This window comes from Panulirus ornatus, chromosome 46 (genome assembly GCF_036320965.1).
Source record: "Panulirus ornatus isolate Po-2019 chromosome 46, ASM3632096v1, whole genome shotgun sequence".
In the NCBI taxonomy this organism is placed as follows: Eukaryota; Metazoa; Arthropoda; class Malacostraca; order Decapoda; family Palinuridae; genus Panulirus; species Panulirus ornatus.
The window spans coordinates 3,343,213-3,359,120 of NC_092269.1; the positions used below are offsets into that span (position 1 = coordinate 3,343,213).

The window sequence follows — 15,908 nt, forward strand, 5'->3', positions numbered from 1 at the left end:
AATATATCCCCATGAAAGTCCGACTTCAGGAACATGTCGCTTGACAGACGACCGTACCTCACAGTCCACTGATAATGTCATCGCTTGCATATGTCGACAGTGGAGCCTGCCTTTGCGCTCTCTCTCTCTCTCTCTCTCTCTCTCTCTCTCTCTCTCGACGTGAGAGAGAGAGAGAGAGAGAGAGAGAGAGAGAGAGAGAGAGAGAGAGAGAGAGAGAGAGAGAGAGCACCACATCTTGGCACCGTCCCCTTAAGGTTCCAGTCTGGCTCCAGTCTCCCACGTCTCCTGTACTGGACGTCACATGTTCCAGGATTTCATTCATTTGATCCATTTCATTTCACGTATTGTTATTATCTTCTTCCATAAACTCCCTGGTGTCGTCCCTCGGCGTTGTATGCACTTGCAGGTGGGTGGGTTGGTCCCACTGACAATGATATGCTAATTGCTTGAATTTGTTTTCTAATGTCTGTCTGTTCTGCCGTGGGTTTGGTTGCCATAGTTCACCCATCTGGTCATGACGAGGAACACATCGTCCTCATTTCAAAGTTAACTATTTGCCTCTCTATGTTATTATCCCTGGGTTTGTGATGATGTAATTCCCAGCGTCTGTATTCTGTTGAGTGCAGTGTTACTACTTATTCTGTAGCCTGGTATAGTGTTACTACTTATTTTGTAGCCTGGTACAGTGTTACAACTTATCCTGTAGCCTGGTACAGTGACTCGCACGTCTTGCTGGACCCACTCCGGGAGATGGGGCGTCTTGTATCCTTCGTTCTCAACGTTTTCCTTTGGGTACAGATGGTCCCCAGGCCACAGCTGGACTGCCCTGGCACCCCTCTCTGGGTCACAGCTGGACTGTCCTGGTTCTCGGGTCACGCCACCAGTGTCCCACCACACCTGAGGGAGGCCCCCAGCAGGTGTCAGACGCCACCAGTGTCCTACCGCACCTGAGGGAGGCCCCCAGCAGGTGTTAGACGCAACCAGTGTCTCACCATACCTGAGGGAGGCCCCCAGCAGGTGTCAGACGCCACCAGTGTCTCACCATACCTGAGGGAGGCCCCCAGCAGGTGTCAGACGCCACCAGTGTCCTACCACACCTGAGGGAGGCCCCCAGCAGGTGTCAGACGCAACCAGTGTCTCACCACACCTGAGGGAGGCCCCCAGCAGGTGTCAGACGCCACCAGTGTCCTACCGCACCTGAGGGAGGCCCCCAGCAGGTGTTAGACGCAACCAGTGTCTCACCATACCTGAGGGAGGCCCCCAGCAGGTGTCAGACGCCACCAGTGTCCTACCACACCTGAGGGAGGCCCCCAGCAGGTGTCAGACGCCACCAGTGTCCTACCACACCTGAGGGAGGCCCCCAGCAGGTGTCAGACGCCACCAGTGTCTCACCACACCTGAGGGAGGCCCCCAGCAGGTGTCAGACGCCACCAGTGTCCTACCACACCTGAGGGAGGCCCCCAGCAGGTGTCAGACGCCACCAGTGTCCTACCACACCTGAGGGAGGCCCCCAGCAGGTGTCAGACGCCACCAGTGTCCTACCACACCTGAGGGAGGCCCTTGCCACATAGAGCCAGGCACTGCTCGATCCCCGACGATGGGCAGCCCCGGGGACCCAATGTCACAGCCCAGTATGACACACGTAGGTTCACTGTGGTCTTCATTGTCTCAGTATTTGAATGAGGGAACTTTTCACCGTAATTCTTATCCTCATAAAGGGGAGTGTCAGAGGCACAAATTTCTTTTATAAGTTCGTAAATTGGAATATAGATTGACCTGAAGTGTGGGACTGTCCCAGCTGCGAGCGCAAACAGCCTGGCAGATGACGGGACATGTAATATATCCCAGAGGACTCTCTCCCTCACCCACCCACCCATCCCAAAGACTCTTCATATCCCCCCCACAGCGACCCGCCTCTTACCTAAGGAGACGCGCCCACATTTCTGAAATATTAAACTGGGTTTTGGTGTGCGAGTTAGTGTGTTTTATTTGAGTCACACGTGGGAGTCGGTGGCGTGTAGGAGAATCATATGCCGCCACCTCCCCCTTCCCTCCCTGCCCACACCCACCGTCGTACATACATTATGTACAGGTACAGCTAACAGTACAGGCCGCTCTCTAGCCACGGCCGAGTCCCGAGGGAAGCGTTGGCATTGTTTTGGGTAAAGGTGAGGTGAGGACAGATGTGTGTAGGGGGTGTGGTTGGATGGGTGGATGAAACGCAGCCAGGGAGGAAGGAAGGTGGGTGAGGAGGGGAGGAGGGGAAGGAATAGTCCTCTACCTACGGTGTTGTGATGAGGGTGATTAGCCCACCACCAGCTGTGTGGTGGTGATGTTGGTGGTGGTGTTGAAGGGAGGAGATCTACGCACCGCCTACCCTGCGTTAGTGTTGGTGGTGTTGGTGGTGGAACCTGGCACTGATACCTCACTGTGTCACGTCCTTGCACCACCACCTTCCCCTTCTCTAAAAAAGATATAAAAGTGGGTTATCACTATGTCAGTTAACCAAAAAAAAAAAAAAAGCGGTAATGGCTCACGGCGGAGAAGGAAGCCAGCCAGCCAGCCAGCCAGCTAGCCAGCCAGCCAGCCAGCCAGGCAGCTAGTGTCGGGGCGCTGGTTCTTAAACCCAGGAGGTTTGGTATACCCAGTGTAAGTAAGCGCCAGGCAGGACGGACTAGACCAGCAGATCCGTCACGCACCTCTGACACGAAGCAGCCACCAGGGTCGCCCCATGATCTAATATTCCATTATGCTCTGCGGGTGAATCACAGCGGGAGGGAGGGGTGGTGGTGGTGGAAGTATATGCACTCGGCGGAAATAATGAATGAAGAGGAACCTCAAAGAATGATTTATTCATTTTGCTCAGCTGTGTTCGGTTTGGGCTCAAGACGGGCGTCCGAAGTGGTCTGGATATCAGCGTGGGTAAACATTATCGACTCTGGCTTCTCCTCACCTGCTGGCACTTGTATATATACCTGGTCTCCTGAGCCCGCCCGGGCCTGTGCCAGGTCGGCCCACATACCACCCTTGTTGGTCTCTTGGAGGCGATGTTGTGAGGTCTTCGTGTGGCTTCTTGCGTTAGTTGGTAACACTGGGGAATATCTGTCCCCCAGGGGGGGGGGGGGGGGGGGTGCATCACGGGCATCTCAACTGGCACCACTGTTCTCCACTGGTGTAGCACCATCTGATCTACTCTAGGTCTGAGTGATACATGGGGTCGAAACCTAAGAATCTTTCTCTTTATCTTACGATGGTCTCTGTGGGTCTTCTATACCCACAGCTGGGTCTGGGACCTTCCCTTACTTTACGTATACCTTATGATGGTTTGGGAGGTCTTCTACTCCCACAGCTGGGTCTGAGACCTTCCCTTACCTTGCGTATACCTTATGATGGTTTGGGAGGTCTTCTACTCCCACAGCTGGGTCTGTGGGACCTTACCGTGTACCGTCTATATACCTCACGTTGGTCTCAGAGGTCTTCTACCCCTACAAGTAGGGTCTGGAACCGAGCTGCTGCGTAGTAGTTAAAGACCACGGTCCAAAGATCTGACCAATCACCACATGCAATGTGGGTCAGTGTCAAACTTACTGGGAGTCGAGGCTCCCTTTCGAGAGGACGTTTACTGCCTCTTATTTAATGATGCTTTACATTTCTGGAGAAAGATAAGAGTTTCCAAGTGTCTGCCCCCCCCCCCCCCCCCCCCGGAGAATACCAGAGGCCATGGATGAGAAAGCGTTGATAGGCTCTCATTCTCTCTCTCTCTCTCTCTCTCTCTCTCTCTCTCTCTCTCTCTCTCTCTCTCTCTCTCTCTCTCTCTCTCTCTCTCTCTCGTCTCGTTGCCCTGCTAGGGTAGTGATAGACTCTGCGGTGGGTAGTAAGGAGGCATTGCACTGCAGGGAGAAGTCGTTTGGGGTCATTTATCTCTAAGGTGGTTTGGGGGTCATTTATCTCTAAGGTGGTTTGGGGGTCACTTGATTCGATACTGTTTATTTAGTGTCTTATTTGCCTTGCAATCACGTGTGTGTGTGTGTGTGTGTGTGTGTGTGTGTGTGTGTGTGTATGTGTGTGTGTGTGTGTGTGTGTGTGCCCCCTCCCTCCTCTGTTCCTATTGGCCCAGTGGTAATGGTGATGACAGACTTTTCTAATACATATGACCACAAAGATTCTCGTGTTTATCTTCGTCAGTGATGAGCCGACTACCTTTTGCCCTGAGTCTCGTAAGATATCTTTGAGTTTCTTCTAATCTTCATTTCCCGATGGCTTCCCCAGGTTTGCTGAGGGAACTGCGTGGTTTTGCAAATGGGCTGTGATACGCTTTCTGTCTTATATATCTAGACCTCTCTTGCGTAATAGTTCCGGCGATCCTGCGTAGATTTGACGCTCTCGGCTCTGGTGATGAGATGTGACGCGTGGTGTGGTGGTGATCAGCGAGTGAAGCATTGTGATTGGTTACGTATTGAGGGAATGAACGACACCTTAAATGATATTTCGTACACCGAGCCTGACCTGTGTTCTGTTACCTAACCTCTGCTCTCGGAGACGTGGCCGAAATGCAACGAAATGTAACGAAATCGTGAGACTGTATCGGTAGACGGGGCCCCACTGGTAGAACACACACACACACACACACACACATACACACACACGTTGCAGGTCAGCTCAGGTTACCAGCTAGAGCATGGCCGCAGGTGCAAGGCTTGCACCCACCCGTCATCTGAGGCGTAGACCAAACGCTCGGGTGCAGAGTGTCAGTTCTCACAGATGATATTACGTTCAGTTAATACCTCACATGACTACGTGCTGGGCTGGTTATACTTGCCTTGTATTTGTGTCGTTCCTATATATATATATATATATATATATATATATATATATATATATATATATATATATATATATATATATATATATATCCCTGGGGATAGGGGATTAAGAATACTTCCCACGTATTCCCTGCGTGTCGTAGAAGGCGACTAAAAGGGGAGGGAGCGGGGGGCTGGAAATCCTCCCCTCTCTTTTTTTTTTAATTTTCCAAAAGAAGGAACAGAGGGGGCCAGGTGAGGATATTCCAAAAAAGGCCCAGTCCTCTGTTCCTAACGCTACCTCGCTAACGCGGGAAATGGCGAATAGTTTAAAAAAAAAAGAATATATATATATATATATATATATATATATATATATATATATATATATATATATATATATATATATATATATATATATATACCACAGCTTCAAGGATGTAACACCACAATGAATGTCCTACCCTAAAGGAAAAGATGAACAGCTAAGTTGACTGTGAGCCTTTTGCCCTGTCCGGGACTTGAACCCAGGTCCTTGAGAGACCGTTTTATCACATCGTCAACCACTGCACTGAGGACGCTAACCTATGCGTATGGTCAAGCGTAAATGTATGTGTCTCCACACGACAGACGTACACGTCCGTGCCATCATCAAATCATCCAAGAATTGCCCTCACATTTTTCATCGACCCGAGACACTTGGCCTCCTTACGCCTGAACTCAAGACATATGGACCTTCATACGCCTGAACTCAAGACATTTGGGCCTCCCTACGCCTGAATTCGAGACATTTGGGCCTCCCTACGCCTGAACTCGAGACATTTGGGCCTCCCTACGCCTGAAATCAAGACATTTGGGCCTCCCTACGCCTGAAATCAAGACCTTTGGGCCTCCCTACGCCTGAACTCGAGATATCTGGGCCTCCCTATGCCTGAACTCAAGAACATCCACGTAAATCTAATTCTTCCCAGCGTCTCTTATGCCTCCCCCTAGCTGGTCCTCTTCCCAAGCCACAATACACCAGGGGCCGCTAGAAAAGGGTGTAGAAAGGGGGCATGTTGAACCATCTCTGGTCCCTCATGATACCAGTTGTCATGAGGTGTTAAACACGCTCACCCCAGACATCATGAGTATGGGCATTACATAGATACAAAGATGAGGATAACGAGATGGTTAACGATTCATGGATGGCTTTCACAGTGGTAAGGACAGTGCTGTTCTTCTGGGGTTCGACGCGATTTTGGTTTTGAGCTGCAACTAAGAGCAGGGGGATCTCAGATGGCCGGAAGTGACGGTGGCGATGATATTGGTGCAGTAACCCCATCCCAGTGTATCGGAGGAGGTGCAGGTGGTGCTTGGAGATGGAGAGAGTGTGTGTGTCTGTGCACCCACGACCCTCGTGTTGAGGAGACGACCAGCTGTCATGCGGTCGTGTTGAGGAGACGACCACCTGTCGTGTAGTCGTGTTGAGGAGACGACCAGCTGTCATGTGGTCATGTTGAGGAGACGACCAGCTGTCATGTGGTCGTGTTGAGGAGACGACCAGCTGTCATGTGGTCGTGTTGAGGAGACGACCAGCTGTCATGTGGTCGTGTTGAGGAGACGACCAGCTGTCATGTGGTCGTGTTGAGGAGACGACCAGCTGTCATGTGGTCGTGTTGAGGAGACGACCAGCTGTCATGTGGTCGTGTTGAGGAGACGACCAGCTGTCATGTGGTCGTGTTGAGGAGACGACCAGCTGTCATGTGGTCGTGTTGAGGAGACGACCAGCTGTCATGTGGTCGTGTTGAGGAGACGACCAGCTGTCATGTGGTCGTGTTGAGGAGACGACCAGCTGTCTGGTCCTGTGGTCATCAAGGTTAGACAAGTCTTCAAGACGCCCCTCCCTCCCTCCCTCCCTCACTCTCTCCCTCCCTCCATTCCACCCTTCTCGCTGGACACACTCGTATGTATATATCAGAATTATATAAGTTTCGTATTCCTATAGTCATACCCGCGCATATCCCCCTGGTCATATCAATAGGTATATCCACTGGTTATACCCTCGTATATCCTCCTCTGCCACTGGCGGAGGTTGAGACGTGCTGTTGGTGACGTGGAGTTTTGGATGGTGTGGTAGTGGTGGTGCCGCTAGATGGCCAGACTTGATAAGAGGGTTGTGAGGAGAGAGAGAGAGAGAGAGAGAGAGAGAGAGAGAGAGAGAGAGAGAGAGAGAGAGAGAGAGAGAGAGAGAGACTCTGAGTGTTGTGTCATTCATTGTGGCGCTCCACTACAGATGGTACGTGTGTCAGGTCCACACTGTGTGTCCCCCACCACTGAACACACACACACACACACACGCACACACACACACTGTCCCCCAACACCACTACCCTCACACACACACACACACACACACACACACACACACACACTGTCCCCAAACACCACTACCCTCCCACACACACACACACACACACACACACACACACACACACACTCTGTTCCCCCCTCCCCCCCACCACCACCACTACCCTCCCACATACTGAATATTTACCTCCGTCTGAAAGCATAGATTGCTACTTACGTTTTTTATGTTTTTTTCTTTTTTCAAAGTCGTCACGTTCATGAATGTGTTAGTGGCGTGGAATCATTGTGACCACTTACTGAGGCTGAAGAAACTTGTGTAGGTGACGGGACAAGCCCCTGTCGGGCGCCTGTGTTGAGGGAATACGAGGGGAAATGACTCTCTCTCTCTCTCTCTCTCTCTCTCTCTCACTTCACGTCTCACGTTCTGGGTCTGTCTTAGTGAAAGCCACCATGCTAGTGCCTTTAACAGACGTAGATTATCTTCTCATTTATTCCCATTTAGTTCTTCTGCCATTCAGAAATCATTCCTTACCTTACCTTATCTTACCTTGCCTTGCCTTGCCTTGCCTTAACTTACCTTACCTTACCTTACCTTACGATGGTTTCCGAGGTCTTCCATCCCCAGCTGGACGCTGTGGTTTATTGCCTTACGTCGAGCACACTTTATAGATACTTGGCCATAACAGAGTACTCCCACAGTGGCCAGGCTGTGGCCCTCCACCACAGTGGCCAGGCTGTGGCCCTCCACCACAGTGGCCAGGCTGTGTTCCTCTACCACAGTGGCCAGGCTGTGTCCCTCCACCACAGTGGCCAGGCTGTGTCCCTCTACCACAGTGGCAAGGCTGTGTTCCTCTACCACAGTGGCCAGGCTGTGTTCCTCTACCACAGTGGCCAGGCTGTGTTCCTTTTACCACAACTGCTTCTGTATCTTAATTTTTTTTCTCAACCACAGAACAAGGTGCTGCCGGGAGCATGGAACGGTCTGGGAATGGGCGGCAGCTCGGCTGGTCTGGGCGGCACCAGTTCAGGAATGGGCGGCCTGGGACCCCTGCCGCCCACCTCGCTTGGATCCCTGGCCGGCAACAGCTTGGGCGGCAACGTGGGCGGCCTGGGCGGCAACATGAGTGGGCTCAACTCCCTCTTGAGTGGGGGTGGCAACGGTATTAACAACGGTCTGTTGAACGGTTTGGCAGGTCTTACCCCCTCAGACCTCTCCGCCCTTACGTCACTGACCTCCCTTAACGGAGGTTTCAACGGAGGCTTCAGCAACGGTCTCAACGGCATCAGCAGTCCCGTTAACAGTAATAGCTTACACGGCAGTATAGGTGAGTAAAACGGCATGACCTGTTTACCCCTTGAAACAACAGTACCCCATTTAAGGGGTCGGGTCATTTATTATATCATACTCGAACCTAATCATACCCAATTAAGGAGCTTGATTACTTACACTTAAAGACGTTCATTGATACTGCAGACGGAATATGATTCAGCTTACATAAGCATTTATTTAGTATACTCAGTATTCAGTTTATTATACAATCTCACAGTCTTCAGTACCTTGTGAACCAAAGCACAAGTATTGTAAGCTGAATGAACGAATTATATCGATAATCTGTTAACTTACGACAACCATTAACACAGCACAAACCACAACCACAAACACAACATAAATCAAACACAACACAGATCCTGACAAACAAAAATGCTTTCCACACACCAGGTGTTTCTCCACTCAGCACAGACTTCGTAACAATATTCATCGTCTAGAAACTCTGATACAAGTATACAAAATCCCATTTATGAGTTGCCCACTGAGAGAGACAAGTACAGCATTGCATGTTCTAACATCACGACACAGGGCCTGGAGTGGGTGCGAACTTCACCACACAGGGGCTGTGGTGTGTTCCAACATCACGACACAGGACTGGAGTGTGTGTTCCAACATCACGACACAGGACTGGAGTGTGTGTTCCAACATCACCACACAGGGGATGTGGTGTGTGCTCACATCACCACACAAGGTTTGGGGGAACTAGTGAACCAGATAACACCCAAGAGTCCTTTAACCCCAACCCTTCCCTTCCCCTTCCCTTTTCCCCTTCGGTAAAGCGCGTGAATCAGGGCGGGTCAAGAAGTGCCTCTCTCTCCTCATGAACAGACGGACGCGAGAGATTCATGATAACACACACACACACACACACGAGAGAGAGAGAGAGAGAGAGAGAGAGAGAGAGAGAGAGAGAGAGAGAGAGAGAGAGAGAGAGAGAGAGAGAGAGAAATATTCTGGTGAGGTCAGATGCCTCGCCCACATCATGCCATATGGAATGGTAGTCTGGAGACGATCTATATTAATTAGAGCCAATGAAGAGCAGAGATGCCGTAGGAATCGTCAAGTAGAAGAGTTTTAACGACGCCTTGGCACAGGGCTGGGCCGCACTAACACAGGCTCGTGTATGAACGACCATTACGAGTCTCTCGTAAATTCTGAAAAAGAATTTAATGAGATACTTTCCTCTACCTGGGGGGACACCAGACGAGCCAGGTTGCATAACATGTTGCAGATGCAGCACTGAACAGCCTGTTGGACCCTGAAGCTGATTGTGTTGTAATCCCTCACTTGGATGATCCAAGACCATGAGTATGATGATCATAATCCCTCATCAGATGATCCAATCCCAAAATTAAAATGATTACATACTGCCATATACACTCGCGAGGACATTCCAGCCTTTAAGGCTAACGATTAACTTGTCCCATTTAAAGACACTTTTATTCTTTAAATGGGACAAGTTAAGGGATATACATACATACATGACCCTACCAGTCGAACCCCCACACACACCTGACCCTGACAGTCGAACCCCCAGACATACATGACCCTACCAGTTGATCCCCCAGACATACCTGACCCTGACAGTCGAACCCCCCCAGACATACATAACCCTACCAGTTGAACCCCCAGACATACATAACCCTACCAGTTGAACCCCCAGACATACATAACCCTACCAGTTGAACCCCCAGACATACATAACCCTACCAGTTGAACCCCCAGACATACAGAACCCTACCAGTCGAACCCCCCCCCCCCCCAAACATGACCCCAGACCAGTTGGACTCCACAAAGCAGCTCGACGTCTTTGTCCTGTATTCGTCCTGGGTTCTATATCCGTCGCCCCCATGATCCACCAGCCTGTTACTATTTTCAGCCCGACACCCACCTACCCCACCCACCCACACCACGCCACGCCCTCTATCATGGAGACGCCAAAACCACACCCTCTCTCACAGCTTAGCAACTGATACATAACTATATCATGTAGTAAAGAGAAAAGTTCTATTCCCGAGGGATCCCGCAGCAGAGATGCGCAACACTGGCTTCTGTTGACGTAGAAAATATGAAACACTTTGCTCAGCTGGGGTTTGTAGGGTGTGTGTGTGTGTGTGTGTGTGTGTGTGTGTGTGTGGGATTACTTACCCCTGATTGTTGGGAAGGAGTCTGTTCTTCATGAATGACCCGTTAAAGTTTGATAGCAGTGGGAAGGAAGAGGAATGAAAGCAAGTAAGAAGGGGAGTGAGAGAGGTTTCCGAATGGGATTAGAAAATTAGGCATTGTGGTTGATAAGGATGGTTTATAGGGTTGGTTGACATGGATGATTGATAGGGTCAGTTGATAGGGACGATTGATAGGGTCGGTTGAAAAGGACGGTTGAAAAGGACGGTTGAAAGGGACAATTGACAGGATAGATTGACAGGGATGGTTGATAGGGTTGGTTGACAGGGACGGTTGATAGGATTGGTTGACAGGGATGGTTGATAGGGTTGGTTGACAGGGACGGTTGATAGGATTGGTTGACAGGGACGGTTGATAAGAATGGTTGACAGGGATGGTTGATATGTGTGGTTGATCGGGGCGGCTGAGGACGTAGAGTCAGGGATGGGCCGATAGCATTCGGTACTGAGGATAACCCAGGCGGTGTGAGGGAATTACGAGCAGCTCGCACGATGGTAAGGTAAGCTCGTCCCAGCTCTGGTGTGTGTGTGTGTGTGTGGCTGCGAGACCTAATTCGTCCAGGTCCTTAGAGATGCCAGGCTTACTGGCAGTGGAGATAGGTTATCACCATGTTGGAGATGAGGATAATGAAGTAGAAGTGGTCAAGATGTGATGAAGATCATATGGTGTGAGGATATGGTGAGGGAGGTCTATTAGATGGAAGTCTTGCCGGGTGGTGTGAAGAGGTGCATCGGAAGGGGTGGTGGTCGTCGATTTAGGAAGGGTTGCATAGTGGGTCGATAGTCGACTGGTGTCATAAGTCAACCATGGGATATTCCAGTGACACGCACCTCTATATCCCTTACTACAACCTTATATCCCATTGCATATTGGGATAGTTTTGAAAGCATTACTTTTAAGGGTATTGAGTCGCATTTCAAACAATCTTAGAATTTGATGTTTATATCTATTCGTTGCAGGAGAGCTGGCGGACCAGCTGAGCGAGTTGACGCTGGGGCTGGACAAGAAAGCCAAGGGCAGGAAGCTACCGCCCAACTACCTGTGCCACCTGTGCTTCAAGAAGGGCCACCACATCAAGGAATGCCCCCAGGTACCTCCCTCGTCCCGTCTTCTGTTGTTGCAGTCTGTGCCACTCCTCAACCCTCGTGTGTCTGCGCGCGTTTCTGTGAATCTTTATGAGTTATTTGATGTCTGTTGGGATGTTATCTACTCAACACACATGAGGTTCGTGAAGAGAAGGATTTTTGAGATTTTCCGTTGACTGCCATCAACGTGGAGGGGGGGGGGGGGGGGGGTACTCGGCCATCCTGATCAAGAAGCAAGTCTGGTCGAACCCATCAGGACCCACAGCTTCGCCAGAGGCAGTCTGAGGCTCGGGTTTGTGTACGTATAGGGGAACTAACTCTCTAACTCACCATCATCACCCCCCCCCCCCCCACTCTGTAAAGTGGGCAACGGAGAGTTCCTCTGCAACTAAGCATCAATATTGTCGTATTTCAACTGGTATTATACACCGATCAGATGGTGTACACACCTCTGGCATATCACGGCGTCGGAGAAGGTAGATAAGCAACGCCTCCATTGAGTCCTGCATGGGTGTGATGGAGCTTCGAGGGAGGCAGCGTACGACTTGGTATATACGGTCTTCGCAAAGACGATCGAAAGACGGATATTAAACGTGCTCTCTGTGTTTCATGGAGGTGGAAATTCGTCTCTAAATACGGGAGGTTAACATCCTCTGCGGCCGAGGGGTATCGCGTCCACCCCGCTGCCCCCGGGTCGTGTGTGGGTTTCTTGTATTCTTAGGGAGCCACCAACAGACGCCCCGCCCTGACGGGGATGACGTAGCCGGAAGTCAGGCGGCTCCTTCCCGCCCTGACGTCACTTCCGTCGCTGGCCACGCCCGCCTGACGGGCACACGGATCACCGCCACCTCCCGTCACGCCAAGTTAACTATTCAAGTACACTCCCCTTTGGCCCACCGCCTGGCAAACAGTGAATCACCTCCTGATTATATATCAGTAATTTAACTCCTGATTATATATCAGTAATTTAACTCCTGATTATATATCAGTAATTTAACTCCTGATTATATATCAGTAATTTAACTCCTGATTATATATCAGTAATTTAACTCCTGATTATATATCAGTAATTTAACTCCTGATTATGTATCAGTAACTTAACTCCTGATTATATATCAGTAATTTAACTCCTGATTATGTATCAGTAATTTAACTCCTGATTATGTATCAGTAACTTAACTCCTGATTATATATCAGTAACTTAACTCCTGATTATATATCAGTAAGTTAACTCCTGATTATGTATCAGTAACTTAACTCCTGATTATATATCAGTAATTTAACCCCTGATTATATATCAGTAACTTAACTCCTGATTATATATCAGTAATATAACTCCTGATTATATATCAGTAACTTAACTCCTGATTATGTATCAGTAACTTAACTCCTGATTATGTATCAGAAATTTAACTCCTGATTATGTATCAGAAATTTAACTCCTGATTATATATCAGTAACTTAACTCCTGATTATATATCAGTAATTTAACCCCTGATTATATATCAGTAACTTAACTCCTGATTATATATCAGTAACTTAACTCCTGATTATATATCAGTAACTTAACTCCTGATTATATATCAGTAATATAACTCCTGATTATATATCAGTAACTTAACTCCTGATTATGTATCAGTAACTTAACTCCTGATTATGTATCAGAAATTTAACTCCTGATTATATATCAGTAACTTAACTTCTGATTATATTAACATTAACTTGAATTAGGTTGCCTTTAATTCCCAGATTCTGATGTGTTTTCGAGTGATGTTCCACCTGGGTGTAAGATGCTGTGTACTGGATTGGAACGAACCTGATAATATGTTTCTGTGGTTTTTCCTTCGGGTTTTTGGCCTCTGGATTCATCATTTTAATTCTCTATCCATAACTATTATGTAAATGTGTCTTGGTGATGGTGTATCATTGTATTATGATGTCGATAGATCATCATAAAACACGTTTAAAGTGTTCCATTCTCCAACTCTTCCCAATTCTTATTTTCATTTCCAACGATCCTCAGCAAGAATCCCCCAGTACCTTGTCTTCAGCAGGCGACCGCGCACTCCTGAAGAAGGTCTGACCCCCTTGTTGTTCCTCTTATAAAACAGCAAGAGTCATCTCCACCACATGCTCTCCCTCACCGTGACCTCTGTAGTCCTGAGCATTCTGCAGCTGCAGAGCGCCCTCCGGTATCCCATGTATACAACGTCTCTTTCATCGCTTCTGCAGGAGGCTCACCATCCTTCGGCCGCAGTCCCACCCTCCTTCCTTGCTTCTCCTTCAGGAAATACTTGTATAAACCCCCCCACCAGGTTTCGTCATTTCCCGTTTTCAGTCATGGTCTCCTCATCTGCAAACGACCTTATCCACTTTTCCCACGACCCTCCCACAGCAGCTTCTTACAGCCGCACTTTTGCACTTCTTTCCATCCTTTTCCTTGAAACGTCCTCCTGCAGCTAGCTGTGCGTCACCTCGAAGTCCTCCTCTTCTGCAGGATCTTGATGACACGCACCTCCCCTCTCTCCTTCTCTTTCCCCCTTCCTCCCCCTCCCCCACATCGCTCACAGCTATTGGTCTTCTTCCCTACCTCAGGCGCGTCCGAAAGGCGAGGGCCTGACACCGTATCAGGGCAAGAAGCGGTGCTTCGGGGAGTTCCGGTGCACCAAGTGTAAGAGGAAGTGGATGAGTGGGAACTCGTGGGCTAACTGCGGCCAGGAGTGCATCAAGTGCCGTATAAACGTCTACCCCCACAAGCAGGTCCGTGCCAGCTCCTACTGCCCCGTGAGTCTTAATGCCCTTCTGCTCCCAGGTCTCGTGGGCGGCAAGTCACCCCATGCATGGGGGGGGGTGGTGTCTCTGCCGTGGGGTGCATGCTCCGTCGTCAGGGGGGGGGGAAGGAGGGAGAGATAGAGGGGATCTGCCATAGGAAATGAAAGGGATGATTGCCTTAGAGGGAGAGATATGGACTTGCCATAGGGCAGAGATGTTTCCTTGGAGGTTGCGATGACGTTGCCATAGGGTAGAGGAGCGTTGCCATGAGAGAGAGAGAAAGACGTTATGAGCGTGTCTTCAGGATGAAACAGAGTCTCTCTCTCTCTCATCTCTCAGGACGAAGATATGGTAGGTAAGTGTCTCAGTGCCATTGTTGCCAGGGGATGGGAGTGTTAGGGAAGTGCCATGAGAGAGGATGATGGCACAAAATGGCAGAGGTGTTGCCATGGACAGCAGGTAGACTGGGATGTGGCAAATGGCATGTGAGGAAAAGTTGCCATAGCAAAAAAACGAAAGGGAGAGTTGTCATTAGAAGTAGTGGGGGTTGCCATTCGTGGGGCTAGTGAAGAGTTGCCATATAGAATTGCCTCTGGAAGGCTTTGAAGGGAGTTGCCACTCTGGGGGTAGACATTCAAGGCTACCATGTTAGCTTTAAGATCTGGTCCGGGGTATAAAGTCTTAGCTTTGTAGTATCCCGTAAACCCCTTGTCCCTAAGTGTAAACTACAGGTGAGTTCAGAGAGTGTACATTCCATCCTGTTGGTAAACCAGATAGAGTTACTGATGAAATGGCGTAAACCTAAGTGTATTTACAGGATAGATATGAGGTCTGGCTGGTCAATACGTCCTCACGTCTGTGACTGTGGTGGTAAGCTGGAAGGGAAGTCCATCTTCCACACATCATACACGTTGCTTTCCCAACAGCTTGACACCCCTCCCACAAGAACACGTTTATCTTGCAGCTTTAATCTCAGCCATCGATAACGCTTGATCCATCAAGCTGTTTTGCCTCCTGGGTGTTCGACAACGTTTATTCCTCTGTGATCCAAATATTCTTAAACATCTGGAGATTAATATACCTTTTTAATCAGTTTTTTTTTTTTTTTGAGAGAGAGAGAGAGAAATTTCTGATTTTTAAAGTTCTTTGAGTAATTTGACATTGAAACAGATGAAATTCCTTTTTTAATCTATTATTTTTTTTACATTCCTGATTTGTAAAGTTCTATGAGTACCTAATTTAACATTCAAACGTCAGGAAATAAAATGCCTCTTTTGATCTGATATTTTTGAGACATTCCTGATTTTTAAGTTTCTTTTGAGTACTTGATTTGATATTTAATTGTAGCCTTACTGATAGGGATCATGAACGCATCATTATCTCTTG

General features: G+C 48.9%; 1 protein-coding gene across 2 annotated transcripts in view; it reads left to right on the plus strand.

Moving 5' to 3' along the window:
* Window positions 1-15,908, plus strand: part of LOC139763068 (uncharacterized) — a 33,783-nt gene that overhangs the window by 7,628 nt on the left and 10,247 nt on the right. Inside the window, exons 2-4 of one of the 2 annotated variants that reach the window (XM_071688662.1) lie at window positions 8,104-8,476; window positions 11,625-11,755; window positions 14,346-14,534. In XM_071688662.1, the coding sequence (XP_071544763.1) occupies window positions 8,104-8,476; window positions 11,625-11,755; window positions 14,346-14,534 (693 nt within the window). The remainder of the gene's footprint in view (window positions 1-8,103; window positions 8,477-11,624; window positions 11,756-14,345; window positions 14,535-15,908) is intronic. The other variant, XM_071688663.1, reaches the window with a different exon arrangement.